Source organism: Watersipora subatra, chromosome 3, assembly GCF_963576615.1.
Source record: "Watersipora subatra chromosome 3, tzWatSuba1.1, whole genome shotgun sequence".
NCBI classification, from domain to species: domain Eukaryota; kingdom Metazoa; phylum Bryozoa; class Gymnolaemata; order Cheilostomatida; family Watersiporidae; genus Watersipora; species Watersipora subatra.
The window spans coordinates 21,017,241-21,036,921 of NC_088710.1; the positions used below are offsets into that span (position 1 = coordinate 21,017,241).

The window sequence follows — 19,681 nt, forward strand, 5'->3', positions numbered from 1 at the left end:
AGTTGATGGCCATTTGTGGTAAAATATTTAAGAAAATGTTGATTTCATGGATCAAAGACTAAGTTGTACGCATCGCTAATCAGAGTTGAAAGCTATAGTGAGGTGAAGTGGAAACAACATTATATGAAAATAGGCGATGAAGCCAAACTATGACTATTACAGAATTCATTAAGACTTGGATGTACATGCGAAGAGAGTTGCTAAAACAATCAGCGTGCTCAGAGCAGAATAATGGCCGTACTGATTGATTAGGCAGCAGAAATTCTACCTTTGTATTCTCCAGAAGTTGTCAAACAAACAATTAACCGCCAATTATCTATTAGTAAGACCGAGTATAATTATCAATCAATGACCTCGATAGGCTACAAAAATAATAAATTTCTTTTTTACCTTTCAAAATATATCACAATCAAAATCTTTTGCATGTCTGATTGAGGTAGGAGCTACCTCTTGAAAATGAGATTCGAAAAAAATCAGATAAATATGTGAATTAATTGTGTGAGCCAAATAGATGTACGATAATAGATATATGATAATATTCATTAAAAGGTATATAGACGACTGGTAAAAATAATGGCCTATATTGAAATCTACGGAATTGCTGCTAGGAATGGGCAGGAACTGTGGCTAGAGCATCGGCATCTGTTCGAGTTGTGCTCACGATCTACAAGCAGACGGACGAGTGAGTGTACCATGATGTGCTCATTTAGTACTTCTGAGCTGTTCTTTGAACAATGGTAAGATAAATCCAACAAACCAGACATAAAAACCAGAGAGGTAACGTATCACAGGTTAAGATATCATTTAAGGTGTTAAGGTATCGTTTAACCCAATTATAAGTTGAGATGAAAAAAATAAGTTTGCCTAGAGTAAAACTGTTAAATGCTACGTATTTACTGCGACTCGGCTTGACAGAGTTCAAAACACAGAAACACCGCTGCTTAGTTTTTTGTTTATCATGCTTTGCTTTTTTATCTTACAAATGATCCCTATTCAGCCTGACCACCAATCTACATTGTTGATAGGTGCTTTCGACCAGTTTGAATGAATATGAACAGCTTTTATCTCTCCAAAATATTTGAATGCATATGAACTCCATTTACGAGCAGTGCACGAAGCCAAGTAAGGTCATAGATAAAATGATAAAGATGATTGATGACCATTAAAGAAAGAATAAAATACGTAGTGATTTGCTCATCAGAACAGTGGGGCAGCGCGCATAAAATGCATCAAATGTGCCAAACTACATAGATATATACTTCTCCTAGGCCATTCTCCGAACCATACCCCAACCTTTTGTTCACCGGTCAAACATTCTAGACCCCATAAGTGCCTCACCATCATATTTATTATGTGACTTTTACTTCCAAAGTGTGATTTATAAAATGGTGAGAACGGCTAAATGAAATGGTTTCTGGCTGTAATTCACCCAGCAATCTTTTAGTTGTAAGTATGAAATTTAACACTTGACATCACTAACCAGCTCACCAATTAATAATAATTGGAATATTACTAGAATAATGTTTCCGTCTTCAAAAAAATCTAATGAATGAGGTAGAATACAATGTGAGAAGCTGCTCCTCTCCAATGAACATGGTACAAGAGATGACAACTTTATAAATTTTGTGCATCATAATTAGTAATCCATGGTTGCAAGTCATTTACTGAAGTGCTAAACTGGCTGAAGTGCTCATTAAGTGTTCAATAAATAGCTGATGGAAATGCAGAGAAAAATATTCAAATTATTAGTTGTAGCGCACGGTATGTATAATAGCTATTGGGCTAACGTATGCAGGGTTTGACATAGGGAAGAGACTAAGAAAGGAGGTATGTATGACCATCTGATACCTAACAATCGGTGAGAAGCTGTCACTCGCACACCAGCTTGGTTATATAAACCTTTGTAAAAAGACTTTCGGTATTTCGCTTTTCAGCAAAGAACTGAATTCGAATAGCAACTTATGATCCAAAATTGATATATTTTGCAAAACAACCAAGGGTAACTTGGAAATATGTTTAAAAACAATATTCTCTTCAAGCCAGACAGTTTTAGTCCTGAATCTCCAAAGCTGTCAAAATTAATTTACATTATTAATCTGGCATGCAATATCAGGTGCCCTTCCGGACACTACCATTGATCTTTACTTAGTATTGAACCCCAGCTTGTAGCTCTGCCACTCTAGACTGCCATATTTCCAAATGCATGGCTACTCCCTACGCATTTCTACCATATCAGCTTTTAGAGGATTTCAGTAGAATTAAGCAACCAACAGATCACATACTTACCCAAAAGGAAACAGCCCCAAGCCTTACAAGGACTATGAGGTAAACGCTATATCATTGGTTTAACTTGCTAAGCCCCGCCTTCACATCATACACAATCAGTTAAAGATGAGTATACACAGAGTTTTAGCAGATTTTACCAGAATGAATGGGTATTTCTCTATCATTTGTGATTGTTTTTGGTTTTTGAGTGCAAGGAGTTTTATGATTAAAATTGACAAAACTTGATCGCGGTTAAAATAGTCACAAGCTGAAATGATGTCACTAGTTGCGTGACTGTCTCTCTCTCTCTCTCTCATTATTGATATTAGCTATTGTGTTTAAGTTGCAGTGTTACGCGCCTCTATTTCATAGGTCTCTTTGCTGAAGTGCAACTATAGACGTCGTCATAATCGCGCTTTTGCTTGAATCTGAGCATTTTAGCAATGATCAAGTTTTGTCAATTTTAATCTAGAAACATTCTGGCAGTCAGGCGACCTTCAACATCAAAAACCATCGCAAAAGATAGAAAACCATCGACACTTCCTGATAAAACCTCCTGAAACTTTGGGTAAGTTCATGTTTAATAAGTAGCCAAGGATAAACTGTCTAAGAGTCCATAACTCCAAAACTATCAGCAATGAAAATACCTTTGGTTTCTCTCTATGTGTCTGTACAGTAGGCACGTTTATTGAAATTGACTCCACCTTACATCCATAAGCATATGGGGTGAGCTTGAAGACTGTGTGAAGTGGAACATTCATATATGGTAACTTCTCTGCAAAACCAGAACATCAATCTCGGCAAAAGTCCTCCAAGAGTGGACAACTCCTTAACAGTAGTAAGAGGTAACCTTTTTACCCAGTAGGAAAGACCGATTGTGAGGCGGTACAACAAGAAAGAACTGACAAAACAGCTGATCCAACTATCAGTATAAAGTATAGAACTGATAATATCAGGAGTTGTCCACCACTGTTTAAATGCGAGTTAGCTAAAGTGATCAAACGTTGAAAACCAAAACGACTTGTCATAGTTGAAAATGCTTTGAAAACCTCAAAAAGTAGTTGTTAGTGTAAGACACATGATGGAAATAATTGCATGAGCTTTTAAGAGTTGCCTGTCCATGGTTTAAGTGCTCATTTCAAGATTTGTCAACCATCTGGTTAAATGCTAGAAGGTTATATAGCTCATATCAATGGTTGCCTATGACTTATGATCAAATACTAGCACAGTGGAGACTCCTATTATGGCTCATATTAATGGTTGCCCATGACTTATGACCTAAATACTAGCACAGAAGACACTCCTATAATGGCTCATATCGATGGTTGCCCTTGACTTATGACCTAAATACTAGCACAGTAGACACTCCTATAATGGCTCATAGCAATGGTTGCCCTTGACTTATGACCTAAATACTAGCACAGAAGACACTCCTATAATGGCTCATATCAATGGTTGCCCTTGACTTATGACCTAAATACTAGCACAGAAGACACTCCTATAATGGCTCATATTAATGGTTGCCCATGACTTATGACCTAAATACTAGTACAGTAGATGCTCCTATAATGTATATACCTCCTATAACATAAATTCCAGATAATGTAAAAAGATTATGCAAAGTTTTTGCTTTATACTATGTAAAAAATTCCATATAACATGAAGCGTCAAGTCGGGGCAAGTTTTCGAATTTGACTTGAATGGTAACGTATCTCGCCACACTTAGGAAAAAAACTGACATTTGTATAGCGTTGTATCTACATATACAACTTTCATGAAATTTTAGCTCTTCGTGATAGGTCGTCAGATGTGTTGACAAAACAGAGAATAGGGAGCTGCGCAATTGTTCATAAATATTTAAAAGCAATCAATTGGCGCAGGTGTTACAGTGTCGGTCTTCCAATCTGAATGTCATGAGCTTGAGTACCACCAAAAGTTATATTTTATACTAACCTTGACCCCTGGGTACAAATAGACGATAAACAGGTAAACACCACCCTTTTTTATTGTAAAAATGTTGTTGTTTTGCTTTATTGTAGACGTATAAAGTATTTGTTATTGGTTTTACTTTGCAGAATAGACTTTGATGTCTAGATAAAATAAACAAATTGTTGTGAATGGACGTCGAAGATGTTCATTCCCCGTTAACTATTACAAAATTACTGCACCCAAAGTCTATAAAACCAGTGAAGTTGATCAGAAAAAGGAGAAAGGTTGTCGATGCAAACCAATAATACTGCAGTTATAGTACAACCAACAAATTAAAAAAGTTAAGTTAGGTTTTTCCTTTTTGTAAGGCCAAAGGGGTGAGTTTGGAAAGATCTTGGAACAGATTAGGCAATTTACATGTATTTGACTGTTATTATAACGTAAACGTTCCTGGAACAGATTATTTACAATGCAGGAGCACCTATTGTATAGAATATCTCACAGTATAGAACATATTAAAGGTTGTCAACTTATGTACACTTACGTACACTGAGGGTTCATACACCGCAAATCAAAACAACTGAGTAGAAACTGCACAATTGGAATCGATGTAAGTATTCTACAAAGACCATTTTGAAGCTCCAAATAGTCTGCTGGAAATCTTTACAAAATTCTGCCAAGTGTGTCTAACTGTTCAGACAAATAATTTTTTTTACATAAAGTTGAAATTTGCATACAAAGTGTTTATGTGACACAGAAACAAACTTAAAATTCAAGGCTTCACTTGACGAGTGGTGCTCAGTTACAGACAGTTGGGGAGTGAGACCAGAGGATCAGAATTTACTACTTGACTACTAGAAACGAACTTAGCGCATAGATCTTACCTGCTGGTTTATCTAGAAAGTAGGCCAATAGACATCTGACTACAGCCTGGTGCGCAATCACAAGAACATTCTCCTGCCGCTCGAGCTCCATAATAACTGGTTCAACTCGGGTCACAAGGTCAACATATGACTACAGTATACAGGCTGATTTACGACACTCGCTAATCCTTGCCACCCAAACTCTGATCACATGATGGTATAAAGTACCTGCACAGCCTTGTCAATGACTATGTCACTCAAATTACATTTTCCAAACTTCCATTAGAATTGCCCCCATGGCAGTAAATAGAATGAGAGTAAATGAGGCAAATTCAGATTTATTTACTTGTCATTCACTTTTCGGTTTGTCTTATCACTGCCTACATTTCTTTAGTGCAAACTTCATATCGCTATTTATAGTAGATGGCAAAAAGATATAAACTTCAGTTTTTGCAGAAAAATAGAAACAGTTTTTTTCGGTTATCTGACTACAGCTTGATCACAAACATCAATGTTTACCATTTTGTTACAATATTTCATATTTATTGTATTTTTATTAAACTGTCTTTTTCGACCAAAAGTCAGAAAGGTTTAGGAAACATGCATTAATATAAAATGAACTTCATAAAGGTTAGCGATCAATTATTTCAGCTGATAAAATCTTTTCCTTGGTAGTATTTTTAAAGCAATTTGACAACCAAACAAAAGAGATTTCAAATTAGCTAGGTATTGCTTGGCCACTCGGGAGATATATTGAATTGCATTCCTTCATCAGCAACAAGAATTACAACAAGTTAAGAGGAGTAATTAGAATAACACAAATAAGATATTTACACAGACGTGACGATATGTCGCTCGACCAGTTTTACGCTTGGAAACATCTAGAAATCTGGCACCAAAGAGCAAACCTTAAGAGTTATAAACTGCTGATAAAAAGCAGATACAGTGAAACATGGATAACTCGCCCTCGGATATAGCGAACACATGGTTAACTCGACTGGATTTGCTTGGTCCGTTCCCACGCAATGATAAATGGCTCTATATAACTCGAATTCAACACTGTTATAACGAACTGTTTTTTTCCCAACGGCTACCGAAACGGTTGCTATCGCTTTAGAAAATCACTTTATTCCAAGCTAGTGCTGGGCACGGGTAGTAATACTCGTTGAACTCGTGGGTTTATCTTCTCTCGAGTATCGGGTAATAGAGATTTCGGGTATTCCGGTCCTTCGGGTTCGGGTTTTGACTTTCAAGTTCGGGTTTTGGTACACGGATCCGTCGGGTAGTGTTAACAAAAACTCGGTCTATTGCACCCTGCGCTCTTAGTCTGGGACCACAGGGCATTTCTGTGTCATTTTTGCTAAGGAGGCATGACAATGGGGTTTAACGAGTCTTTAATTTAATAAATAGAATAAAATATATCATACCTTATTTACTATGCCTACTAGAAATATTGTAGTCAGGCAGTGATTACTTGTCATTAAAAGGTGAGAAGAAATACATCAAATTTTATTTGCGCAATTAGCCAAATCGGCTTCGTAAACAAATCTATGCCATTTTTAATACGGCGCGTGTTCGCTATCACCGATAACACATAGGTCCTTAGTCTGTTTCCGCTATCGCCTTGTGAGGAAAAGCTATCAGCGTTGATAGTAGCGGTGAAGATTTAATAACTCTGTTTAAATTGATTACCACAACTAGCTATTATGGATTACATAATTCATTATAACCAAGTTTTACTAAGCCAACAAGCCTTACTAACGGAAAAAGCCGATAATGTAAAGTTTTTTTATGAGATTTGGAGCACCATCTACAAAAAGTCAGAGAGGTACATAGAACATGCTTAAGTATTAAGCTACCATAGACCCTATCTTCTGCCACCTGTTGACATGAAAATGCCCTGTAGCCCCAGACTATCTTGACTGTTTAACAATCCACCTGTTAACGCTGCGAGTACGAATGTCAGTCAATGAAAACTGAAAAATAATAAATAAATAGAAAAGAAATATAATTGCTTTGTAAATTTGAAGATATATCTGTTTAGAAAATTTAAACATAAAATCCATATCAACAAACCCGATACCCGAAAAACCCGTAGGCAAAGGAATACCCGAGCCTAGCACTACTAGCTACCCGATACTCGAAAAACCCGAACAGAAGGGGGCGGGTCTAAACCCGTTGACCAAGAAGTACTCGTGCCCAGCACTATTCCAAGCCATAGAGGTAAACCTCAACTTTTCGTAATTCATAAGCGTCGTTATTACCTCTATCGGCAAAATATTTTTGTCAACGACTGTTCTAAAGGTTTGGTGAAATTTGATTTATACTGCTATACGATGAATAGAACGGGCTAGCCGGGTCACGGGCGCAAGGATTTTCGCCACGCACATACAAAACAAAAACAGCATGTTGTTTTTGTTTTGTATTTGCGTGGCGAAAATCATTGAGTGCGTGACCCGGCTAGCCCGTGATGAATAGTTTTCCGACGTTGATTCCGTGTTGAATTAACGTCGGAATGTTGAATGTTTAAAACGTCTTAAAAATTGTTGAAATCAAACGTATACTTTGTCTTAGCTAAAAAAAACTATTCATCGTTTGACCTAAACACAAAATACGTGTGTACATTCAATAAGTATCCATTCAAAAAGCGTGAGTGATATACAATGTACCGTAAAACCTCGTAAAACTTTTAATTGAACTGCCTCGGAGTGTTGCTCTTAACGAATCCCAGGTAAAGTAAGGTAATCTTTCCATAAACTTCAAGAAAGATCGGCAAAATTGATCGTGGGTAACACGCTCAAAAGAAAAAGATGTCTTTTCTTTGAGTATTTCAGCAACGATCAAGTTTTGCCAATGTCAATCTAAAAACGTCCTGGCAATAACATCACCTCAAACAACAAACCAATCTCAAGTGATAGAAAAATCTCTATACTTTTTGATAAAAACGTTTTAAACTTTACATTAGAAGCATTTAATTTGAAACAAGCCATTTGTGCTTTTGATTTATATTATAGTTTGTATATGTTCATGTATCTACTAATAAATAAGTAAATACATGGACTTGTGACAGTGCTCTGATAACTTGAACACTCTGATAATTCGAACACTTTTGCTCGGTCCCTTGAAGTTTGAGTTATCCGAGTTTCACTGTATGTGAAAGTTTGTGTCAAAAATTTTTTTTTGAACTGGAAAAATTTAAATCACTCCAAGCTTTTATATTATTTTAAATGAAATCTAGGAAGTAAAGGCTAGGCAAAAAAGCGCAACTCAGTTGTGGAGCAAAGGCTAGGCTGAAGAACAAAAACTAGGCTAGGAAGTAAAGGCTATGCCAGAGAGCACAGCTCAGTTTTGGAACAAAGACTAGGAAGCATGGTTAGCGATAAGAGGACCCCTAACCTTGCCAAATAAAAGATACCAGCCGTTACAAATCTTACCTCTCCTTTAGGATACCTGTAATGGTATTTATCATCGTCTCTCAGGGCAAACTCTCTGGGATGCTCCTTCTGGATTTCCTCGTATGTCATTTCCTCACACACACCCTTTAAACAAGTCATTATTTGCTATTATTTTAAAATTTATTTCGCTGCATTTGGTACAAGATGCAGCTTTATCTGTGAATAGAAGCCGCCGAGCCTAGCGTTTTGCTGCGCAAGCTACCGCCGAGGTCTCGCAATCGATATGGGAACCCGGCTTAATGTAGTATTTAAATACTATTCCAAATTCACACCACAAACAAGTAGACCTTATGATAAAAGCTGCAAAACTATGAACGCTAACAGTCTTATGAAAAGATGAATATCGGTGTTGCAAGATTGAAAAAATAGGTCAACGAGTTAGATAAAAATATAAGACTTGTCCTAGAAAAATTTGGCAGTTTGGAATACTGTATAGCATGTCTTTGTTATTTTCCACAGAACTAATGCATGTCAAGTCCTTGCATCATATTCCCAATCTATTTACATTGATGCCTACTTGTACACACATCTATAAAATAGGAAAAATAGTAAACCAGATAGTACAAACTCACAACTAAATATCAACCAATAAAAAATAGCTCAATCTTATGTAAAGGAAGTCAGAATAGAGGACACTACGTATCGCTATGTACAGAATAACAATGACTAGTTTAATGCAAATGAAGTACGATTCACATGACCAATATACAGTCAAACATGGATAACTCGTCCACGGATAGCTCGAACACATGGTTAATTCGAACATTTCCTTTGGTCCGTTCCCACGTAATGATAAATTGCTATAGATAACTCGAACTCAACACTGTTAATTCAAACTTTTTTTTTGCCCAACAGCTACCGAAACGGTTGTTATCGCTTTAGAAAATCACTTTATTCAAAGCCATAGAGGTAAACTTCATCTTTTCGTAATTCATAAGCGTCGTTATTACCACCATCGGCAAAATATTTTTGTCAACGACTTTTCTAAAAGTTTGGTGAAAATTGATTTATACTGCGATACGATGAATAGCACGGGCTAGCCGGGTCACGCGCGCAAGGATTTACGCCACGCACATACAAAACAAAAATCGCATGTTGTTTTGTATGTGCGTGGCAAAAATCCTTGAGTGCGTGACCCGGCTAACCCGTGATGAATAGTTTTCCGACGTTGATTCCGTGTTGAATCAACGTCGGAATGTTGAATGTTTAAAACGTCTTAAAATTGGTGTAATTAAACGTATACGTTGTCTGAGCTACAAAAACTATTCATCGTTTGACCTAAACACAGAATACGTGTGTACATTCAATAAGTATCTATTAAAAAAGCGTGAGTGATATAGAATGTACCGTAAAACCTCGTAAAACTTCTAATTGAACTGCATCGGAGTGTTGCTCTTAACGAATCCCAGGTAAAGTAAGGTAATCTGCATAAACTTCAAGAAGAAACGGCAAATTTGATCGTGGGTAAAACCCCAAAAGAAAAAAATGTCTTTTCTTTTGAGCATTTCAACAACGATCAAGTTTTGCCAATGTCAATCTGAAAAACGTCCTGGCAATAACATCACCTCAAACAACAAACCAATCTCAAGTGATAGAAAAATCTCTATACTTTTTCATGAAAACGTTTTAAACTTTACATTAGAAGCATTTAATTTGAAACAAGCCATTTGTGCTTTTGATTTATATTATAGTTTGTATATGTACATGTATCTACTAATAAATAAGTAAATATATGGACTTGTGACAGTGCTCTGATAACTTGAACGCTCTGATAATTCGAACACTTTTGCTCGGTCCCTTGAAGTTCGAGTTATTCATGTTTGACTGTATTAATCATTTATATATATATTAACATGACCTATATAGTAATCATCTATATATATATATATATATATATATATATTAACATGACCTATATATTAATCATCTATCTATATTCACATGACCTATATATTAATCATCTATATATACTCACATGAACTATATATTAATCATCAATATATACTCACTTGACCTATATATTAATCATCTATATATACTCATATGACCTATATATTAATCATCTATATATATTAACATGACCAATATATTAATCATCTATATATATTAACATGACCTACATATATATATATATATATATTAATCATAATGTAAGGAATAACTTAAGGAGTAACAACTATGTCATGACAGCCTTACGAGAATAAAGAGAGCATCCTTGAAAGTGACAGTAGCTGAAAGCTAGGTACAAACTATTCTTTAAACTATTTATTTATATTATTTCTAGAAACACTAGTTTCATAAGGAATAGTAGAGAAAGTGCACCCAATACAATGAGTATAGAGTGAGTTATACAATAATATGACATATAAAGAGTACTTCTTAGTCAATTCACCACTAGTTTGTTTCAAACAGATATAGATCTGCTCTCATTAGGTGATAACTTGAGAATCTAAATATACATTATTAATATAATCTTATAAAAGTACATTAATATATGATACAGTAGTATACACCATATTTAATATATAACGCATTAATATTAAACTCAATAATTAAATACAAATAATATATATATTTTCTATATATAAATAATATATATATTATCTATATATAGATATAGAAAATATGTATATATATTATCTATATATAGATAATATATATATATATTATCTATATATATATTACATAGCCAAAATATATAATTTGTTGTACTTACGGAGCAGTAAGAGGAAGGAAAAACACTGATTGGACAAAGTCAGTGATTTCTTAGCCTCTAATAATGGTTTACAATGATGTAGAGAATACTCACAGCGTTGATCTCATTCAAGGCCTTCCAGTGCACCTTTGGCACATCCTGTAAGAACTCGGCTGTCTGTTTTGTACGCCGAAGCTCACTCGTCCACACTGTCAGACCTTTAATATCCTCCTCATTAATGAAATGGGCCAGCTCCTTGCCATACTACAAACATTCACCTATCCGGGTGATTCACAATTTTACTTTCCCTTTGCAGCCTGAGAAATGAACTGGCATCTTGCCTGTAAACAATCTTGCGTTGCATTGGCTAATCAGAGCTTGCATAGACTAAGTACTCACGAGAACCCTAAACAAGCTAGCCTGGGCATGGCTCTCGTGGGGGATTGGGAGAGAGAGCCTGGGACACATAACAACACGCGAGGAAGACAACTCTAGAAGTCGACTTCTGCAGTCGCTAATATCACAATCGTTATTTCCGAAGGAGTATCATGTGACGGTCTTTTTTATGATCTTCACGAGTATTATGTATTATTTTTAATCTGAATTGGCAGCAAACAAACGCTGGTTGGTAAGTATGAAATGTTGGTTGCATAATAAATCAATCACGAGAGTAATATTATTGCATATGTTTAATTAATTAGGTATTGATTTAATTACAATCAAGAATTAAATCACTTGAATAAAAGATTTTCACAATAACAATACAAACGAATAGCGATAGAACAACAAAAATGAATCGCACGCTGCTAATAAAGAAAAGTTTATCTAGTAAAAAGTAATCTCAGTTTTATTTTACTCGCGAGTACTGTGATTACTCGCGACAGTTATTATGAACAACTCGGACCTACCACTGCAAAACGGTGCCATCTGAAAGCAAATACTCTTTCCAAAGCCAGCAAGAAGAACTATAAATTAGTCAAAACCTGCCATCTGTTTTGACTAATAATATGTTGTAGAGCTTGAGACTGTTCTGGTCTCAGCGTGACTATGCCTAGCTTTGATAGATGAATTTTGAATCGCTCCATTTTTTATCATGATATGAAATGAAACTGCAAACGTGAAACCGCAAGAGAATAGTAATCTATGATTCTTATCGTTTTGTTATCAGACGGGGTATTACATAACTACCCAGCCTATCAAAACATAGGACCTTTCACTAGATCAAGTCACGTTACCGTGACGATAGGCTTTTAAACGCGCCACATCTAATATATCGTGAGATCTGAATCTATCGAAACGCTTTCATTAGTATCAGTCTGAGCGTCCTATGTAACATATGTCGCTCGTTTTGCAGAAGTTATCTTACCTTTTTCTCGCTATGTGTCTCAGGCTCTCTCCCAATCCCCACGAGAGCCATGCCCAGGCTATAAATAAGCCATTTCACAAGAGAGATCTGCTGAGAAATTTTGCAATATGCTGTATCATACTACTAACGCATGACTGTAGACCCATCAGTACTGCTATTTTGTTAGTTATAGTTGAACAGTTTATCAAAAATAATGTTTTGCAAAACTGGAGTTGTAGTTACGGTAGCTCGGGATCTTGTAACTGGTTAGGGCAGAAGCGGTTGACAGTGGATAAGTGCAGGGGTGTCATTGCATCAGCATAAGCCATGGCCTGAGATCTTTATAAACATGCTAACACGCTATGATAACTGAGGGCTGATCTTACACCAGACATATTTGGAGCACGCTAAAAGGTTTTATTGGAGTCGTTACTAGGTCATCAGAAAGGTGATTGCCATGATGGTCGCATCTTTTTGAGAGCGTGTAGAAGATAACTCCTCGTATGACTAAACAAATTACTATCTTGTACCCTACTCCACAATTTTGTCACTCAAACTTGTTTAGCATATGTAATCTGAGAACAATATTAGTCAATAATATATTAATATTGAGAGATTAGCAGTGATAGTATTAATAACGCTCGAATTCATTACCTTCTATTTTAAGTTAATAAATGAAATTAAACTAATAAAATAATATCAGGTGTTTCTGTCACATATTCCTGAATGTTGTGTATAGAGAAGAACTTAAAATTTACAGATACACAGAGAACTAAACAAATGCTGATTGTGTAATCTAATCTATCATAGATAATGCCTTGATATTTTTAGTCGAGGGTAGGTATAGAGAATTCTTTTTATGTGCTAAAATGCATTCAGAGGATAAGTGTATTACGCATAACCGACTCTATGATTAAGGAGAACATAGCTCAAGAATTACCTGCTTGCCATTTGCTGTCAGATCAGCGTCACCCCCGATCTTGCCTTGCAAATTGTACTCACTTTCACCGTGCTACAAGAGAAACTGCCGCCATTGTTGTTTTGAAAGACGTATAGCAACCGAACAAACACGTTAATACATTACTCTCCAACTTTGGCTTAAAAATGAACTTGCACAAAATCTAAGTAGATTTTATGAGAAAGTATCGGTATTTTTATATCACTTGTGGCTGTTTTTGATGTTTGAGGTGATCTGACTGCCAGGATGTTTCAAGATTAAAATTGACGCAACTTGATCCTGGTTAAAATGCTTAGAAAAATAAGTGTTGAAATGACGTCACTTTGTGCTATCATTGCTATAGTTGATATAAGCTATTGCAGCCTAGTTGCAACGTTACACGTCTTTGTTCTGTTGGTCTCTTTGCAACTACAGACATCATAATCGTGATATATATGACTCACCCTGGTGATATATATGACTCACCCTGGTGATATATATGACTCACCCTGGTGATATATATGACTCACCCTGGTGATATATCTGACTCACCCTGGTGATATATATGACTCACCCTGGTGATATATATGACTCACCCTGGTGATATATCTGACTCACCCTGGTGATATATATATGACTCACCCTGGTGATATATCTGACTCACCCTGGTGATATATATATGACTCAACCTGGTGATATATATATGACTAACCCTGGTGATATATATGACTCACCCTGGTGATATATATGACTCACCCTGGTGATATATATGACTCACCCTGGTGATATATATATGACTCACCCTGGTGATATATATGACTCACCCTGGTGATATATATGACTCACCCTGGTGATATATCTGACTCACCCTAGTGATATATATGACTCACCCTGGTGATATATCTGACTCACCCTGGTGATATATATGACTCACCCTGGTGATATATCTGACTCACCCTGGTGATATATATGACTCACCCTGGTGATATATCTGACTCACCCTGGTGATATATATATGACTCACCCTGGTGATATATATATGACTCACCCTGGTGATATATATGACTCACCCTGGTGATATATCTGACTCACCCTGGTGATATATATGACTCACCCTGGTGATATATATGACTCACCCTGGTGATATATATGACTCACCCTGGTGATATATATGACTCACCCTGGTGATATATCTGACTCACCCTGGTGATATATATGACTCACCCTGGTGATATATATGACTCACCCTGGTGATATATCTGACTCACCCTGGTGATATATATATGACTCACCCTGGTGATATATCTGACTCACCCTGGTGATATATATATGACTCACCCTGGTGATATATATATGACTCACCCTGGTGATACATATGACTCACCCTGGTGATATATATGACTCACCCTGGTGATATATATCTGACTCACCCTGGTGATATATATATGACTCACCCTGGTGATATATATGACTCACCCTGGTGATATATCTGACTCACCCTGGTGATATATATGCTCTTTGGAGTTACATGAATGTTCATGAGATAGTAGACAGCTCGGCTCTGAAGGTGACCTGCAGAGAAGATTGTGAAAGAATAACGCTGAGGACAAGAGCTATTGATAAATGTTTACCCAACCTTTCCAACATGCATACTACTAGATCACGGGCTAAACATCTACTAGATCCATCAGGGCCAAAAAAGATTTTTAGGGCGAGAGAATAAGAATGGAAAACAGAAAAAATGTGGCACATCGCTAGATTGAACTACTATCGTTGTTTCCATGAAATTTGTATCATCCCCATCATGTGAATGGCAAAAATCAGCAATTCAAGTGAGTTTTGTTAGTCGAAGATTTTTACTGGATGCTTCATGCTTGCAAAAGATAGACATTCCATTCTATTATTATTCCATTTAAACCTTTTTTAGTCATTCCGTTTTTGAAAGCGTGCTGCTAAGTGAAACGGGAGTGCACCGCTATGAATTCAGTCATAAAATCCCTTATCTTTTTTAAGAAAGCGCCCGTGTTAATTCACAACATGCATATGCCCATTGAAACATCTATTGTATGGCAACGCCATGTGTGCACAACTCCAAATCTGCCCCATCCCTGTCATGGAAACATAGTGTATGAAGAACCGTAACAGTAAAGCATACCTTGAATTTTGTTGACGAGAAACTTCTCTCCCTGGTCGTAAACCTTGATGAAGGAGAGATCTTTGTCGTACTCCTCACATAGCGGCTCGTACGTGCCCTGGTAATGAGCTATTCTCTTGAGGAAATCTTCTGCAGCCTGGTCACTGCTCATTCCGTCATAATCGGGGCCGGAGACTTTCACAGCCTGTGTACATGAAAGAGAGCACTGTCTCTTATGAACATGAGATATAATTCCAGTAAAGCTTTCACATACTCAAAACAATTTGCGTTTTTTGAAAATTATCAAAGTATTACATAATCTCTCCTGAGGCAATTTTTTGAAAGGGTAAAAAACTTGCCATGAAAGAAAACTAAAATATTTGTACATTTGTACACTTTTAAACATATTTGCTATTTGTACACTTATTCATTTCACTGAGTTGACCTGATGCTGGTCGGTTGAAGAATAACGATTCAGAAGCTGAGTGGACAACTTCCAATATACAGCGGTAAATCTACTTACAAAATTAATTCATTCCAAAAGGTGTTTTGTAAGTAAACAAGTTCATAAACAGAAATATGATATAAAATTACGATATAAATGCCCTAATCTATTCCAAACGCAAGCAAAACTCGAACATAGTAGAGGTCCCACTATAAATTGTTTTACACTGAAAATAACTCAGCCATAACTATGTTAGTAACTAAATTTTGATGCTGGCTTTTTACATTTCTACTAGACAATTTCACCTAAAACTGCCTTTTGATGTAGATTACCATTATAATAATATTGTAACATCCCTCCCGGATTGATTGTAAATAAGTCTTGTATAGGTGCATTTGTTATCTTGTATGTACCGTATTTTTCGGACTATAAACCGCACCCCTATATAAGCCGCATCTGTTTTATTTTCAAAAAGACGATAATAAAACAATACATAGGCCGCACCTTTGTATAGGCCGCAGAACTCAGGACGGTGCTTTTTAACACGGCAGCAACTTTCCTGTTTAAAACGGAACAGTGCCGTTAGGCATTGTTTCGTTTTTTCTTTTACCGCTAGAGGCGCGCTAACAAGAGATTCTGGTTAATGCGCCCTAGCGGTGAAAGGAAAAACCACAGAATAGCCGCAACCTCATATAAGCCGCATGGCTTAAAACATCCAAAAAAAGTAGTGGCTAATAGTCTGAAAAGTATGATATATATATTTTTTTTTGCACCGTAAAACTACAAACGATAAAACAACTTATTACAACATGGAGACAGTATATAGTATTAGGTTTTTAATAATTGATAAAAAGGCGATTAATAATTGACAAAAACAGAATGAGAAACACGAGCAAGCTATAATAAAATACATTTTACATTTTACCATTTCCAGGAGATAGTTGATAAATAAAAGGTTGTTAAGATAAAATAGTGTAATAATTGCTAAGCTTCACAAGCTCTCGCAGTATGAGGATATTTGTGAGAATGAATCCAAGAAAACATATTTAGCCAAACTATGTGAAAACACCCTGCTGCGGCGGTGACAACATATAAGCGGCAAGAGCTTGGAGCCACACAATTACCTCCTTCATCTGGAAATAGATTTGATGGGATACTGTGGTTAAATATGTAGTTGCGTCAAAAATGAAATTAGGACCCATAAAAGGCTAAAACATCAGCTACAATTTGATGCCATTTTTGTCTTTGTAGACCAACCCTGTCCAGAGATATATGCGTTTGAATGAGGCCCTCTTTTAAAAAGCTCACATTCCAGCGGGTGCCAATTTCGTGACGTCACTAGCTTGTTTTCTGAAACGAAACCACGAGCGATAAATATGAGGTCGCTTCGTTAGCCAATCACGATTGCGAAATTTTTATATAGACCGTAATAAATGTTATCACTCGTAAAACGCGTTGTCCGTGATCTCGAAGATTCTCATCGCTAGAGAATTCATGCTCATCGTTACTGATTCAACGCGTTTCAACAATTACTAAGTTATACATAGTTTTAAAATGGCTTCAAGTTCGAGCGACCGCTACTCAGAGTTATCTGAGCAACGTTTAGTAAAAGATTAGAGTAGACAGCCTATGGCCAAAGCTGACAGGTGTCAGCAGCGTTTTGCTGCAGAAGAAGACAGAATGGAGGTAAATTAACTTAGAGTCTTCTATACTTTAGTAAATGTAATATTTTTTATAGCCATAAATACATATACTAATTAATAAAATGATAATTCTTTGCTATCTCCAATCATCGTTTCATAGCTTATCTGCCGTTTTACCTAGCTATAATATTTTTTTCGAATTTTTTTTGGTAAATTAGAGTCATGATTACAAATTATTTTCACACGTAGGAAGTGGGTAAAATCGATTGATCATTGCAAATCTTTAATTTCCAGAACCAAAGCTTCGAATCGTTGGCTTGGCGTACTTGTGCCTTTATTAAATGTTTATTCATTTTTAAAATTACACTCGCAATCTATTTAACTCCCAATTTGGAAGCTGTCAATAGATACGCTTTAGAATGACATATCTATGAATGACATATTTATTGCATCTACTTTGTTTACATTTACTTGTTTTACTGATTACAGAATGTTTATGTCGTCCCACCAGCCGAAGAAGCTTTGTCAGTGTGGAAACTGCTATAAAGGAGAAAGCAAGACTTGAATGCGTGCTGGATGATGTTTTGTTTGAGTTTGTTGCAGTAGATGAATTTGTCTTATTGTATCAGCTAATACTATGTGAGTGGCCACGACTTGATGAATATTTTTAATAAAAGCTTTATGCCGAGATGAAAAGATTTTTGCTTGTAAAAATTATATAATAAAATAATATTGTTGAAGATAATGCAAAACATGATTTGCAGAATATTGTAGTGAATCGGATATGGTATATGGGTGTCCGCAGAACTGGAGAATGTGAGTTCAAATCCAGTTTGCAGCAGACTTCTCATCCTTAAAACTCTATCCCTGTCTATATTCTTTTCAAAGAGGTGGCTTGCTAGTAGTAAGAAACTAGTAAGAAACTAGTACGTAGGCAATAGGTAATAGGCGACATAATGTGGGCGGGGCTTATGGGAGGCTGTATATCGTTTATATGGGTAGCTGCAGAACTGTGCTGATACAAAGACCGCGTTCTACATAAAGTGACTAGACAGAATTACCGTAGACCGGTAAAATTGGTAGTCGGTACCCAAATGTTTACACAACATTTGGAGAAAGTGAGTAGAACAAACTTTCAATTTTCGTTATTTGAGGCCTTTTAAACATTCATAATAATGCATCTGTAGCAGGATTTAAAATTTTATTCTAGCCAACACGAGCAAATACAAAATAAGATATATGCCAATAGAGCCGCGTAAGACTAGACTTTTATCGCAAATAGCCGATGTGAATACGAGAGATAGAGAGAGGTTGCCAAACGCGTGACATCATTTTTGGCGAGGCTGGGCACGTTTTTGTGGCCTGAGCGTTTTTACGGTGATCAGATTTTTTCGGTTTTAATCTTCAAATATCTTGGCAATGCGATCGCGTAACACAACAAACAACATATCAACTGATAGAGAAAAAAAATGCTTTCTTTTAAGATCAACTTAAATTTTGACGCAACTACATCTGGTATGATGGGATGGGATGGGAACGTATCCATTCCCATCATCCCGATGGGACCACCATCGGGTATGAATGGACCAGCAGCATGGTGACTGCAAAGTCAATAAACCAGTTACCTAATTGAAAGGAAGACTTTAAAATTTTATAGCTGACTGGCAAGCCATTACAATTATCAATAATATATTATTAATAATATATTATTGATAATATATTATTGATAATATATTATTAATAATATATTATTGATAATATACTATTAATAATATACTATTAACAATATACTATATATGTTATAATATTATTATATACGAATAAAAATAGCAGTCAGCAATGAGTCTGTAAAACTCTCCTTGATGACTGCCTTCCTTAACGAGATGTCGTCAATTACAACTCACGACAAGTCTCAAGTATTTCACCGATTTTAATTAAATCAATACTCTATCTTGACAAACACTCACATA

At 36.1% G+C, this 19,681-nt stretch overlaps 1 protein-coding gene across 2 annotated transcripts in view; it reads right to left on the reverse strand.

Annotated features, from left to right (window-relative positions):
• Window positions 1–229: 229 nt before the first annotated feature.
• LOC137391712 (6-phosphofructo-2-kinase/fructose-2,6-bisphosphatase-like) overlaps window positions 230–19,681 on the reverse strand; it is a 47,247-nt gene continuing 27,795 nt past the window's right edge. For both annotated transcript variants that reach the window (XM_068078244.1, XM_068078242.1), the window contains exons 6-13: window positions 15,645–15,828; window positions 14,988–15,061; window positions 13,493–13,564; window positions 11,322–11,471; window positions 8,492–8,596; window positions 5,079–5,208; window positions 2,913–3,040; window positions 230–664 (exon numbers count right to left, since the gene is read on the reverse strand). In XM_068078244.1, coding sequence (XP_067934345.1) covers window positions 605–664; window positions 2,913–3,040; window positions 5,079–5,208; window positions 8,492–8,596; window positions 11,322–11,471; window positions 13,493–13,564; window positions 14,988–15,061; window positions 15,645–15,828 — 903 coding nt within the window. In that variant the 3' untranslated portion in view covers window positions 230–604. The remainder of the gene's footprint in view (window positions 665–2,912; window positions 3,041–5,078; window positions 5,209–8,491; window positions 8,597–11,321; window positions 11,472–13,492; window positions 13,565–14,987; window positions 15,062–15,644; window positions 15,829–19,681) is intronic.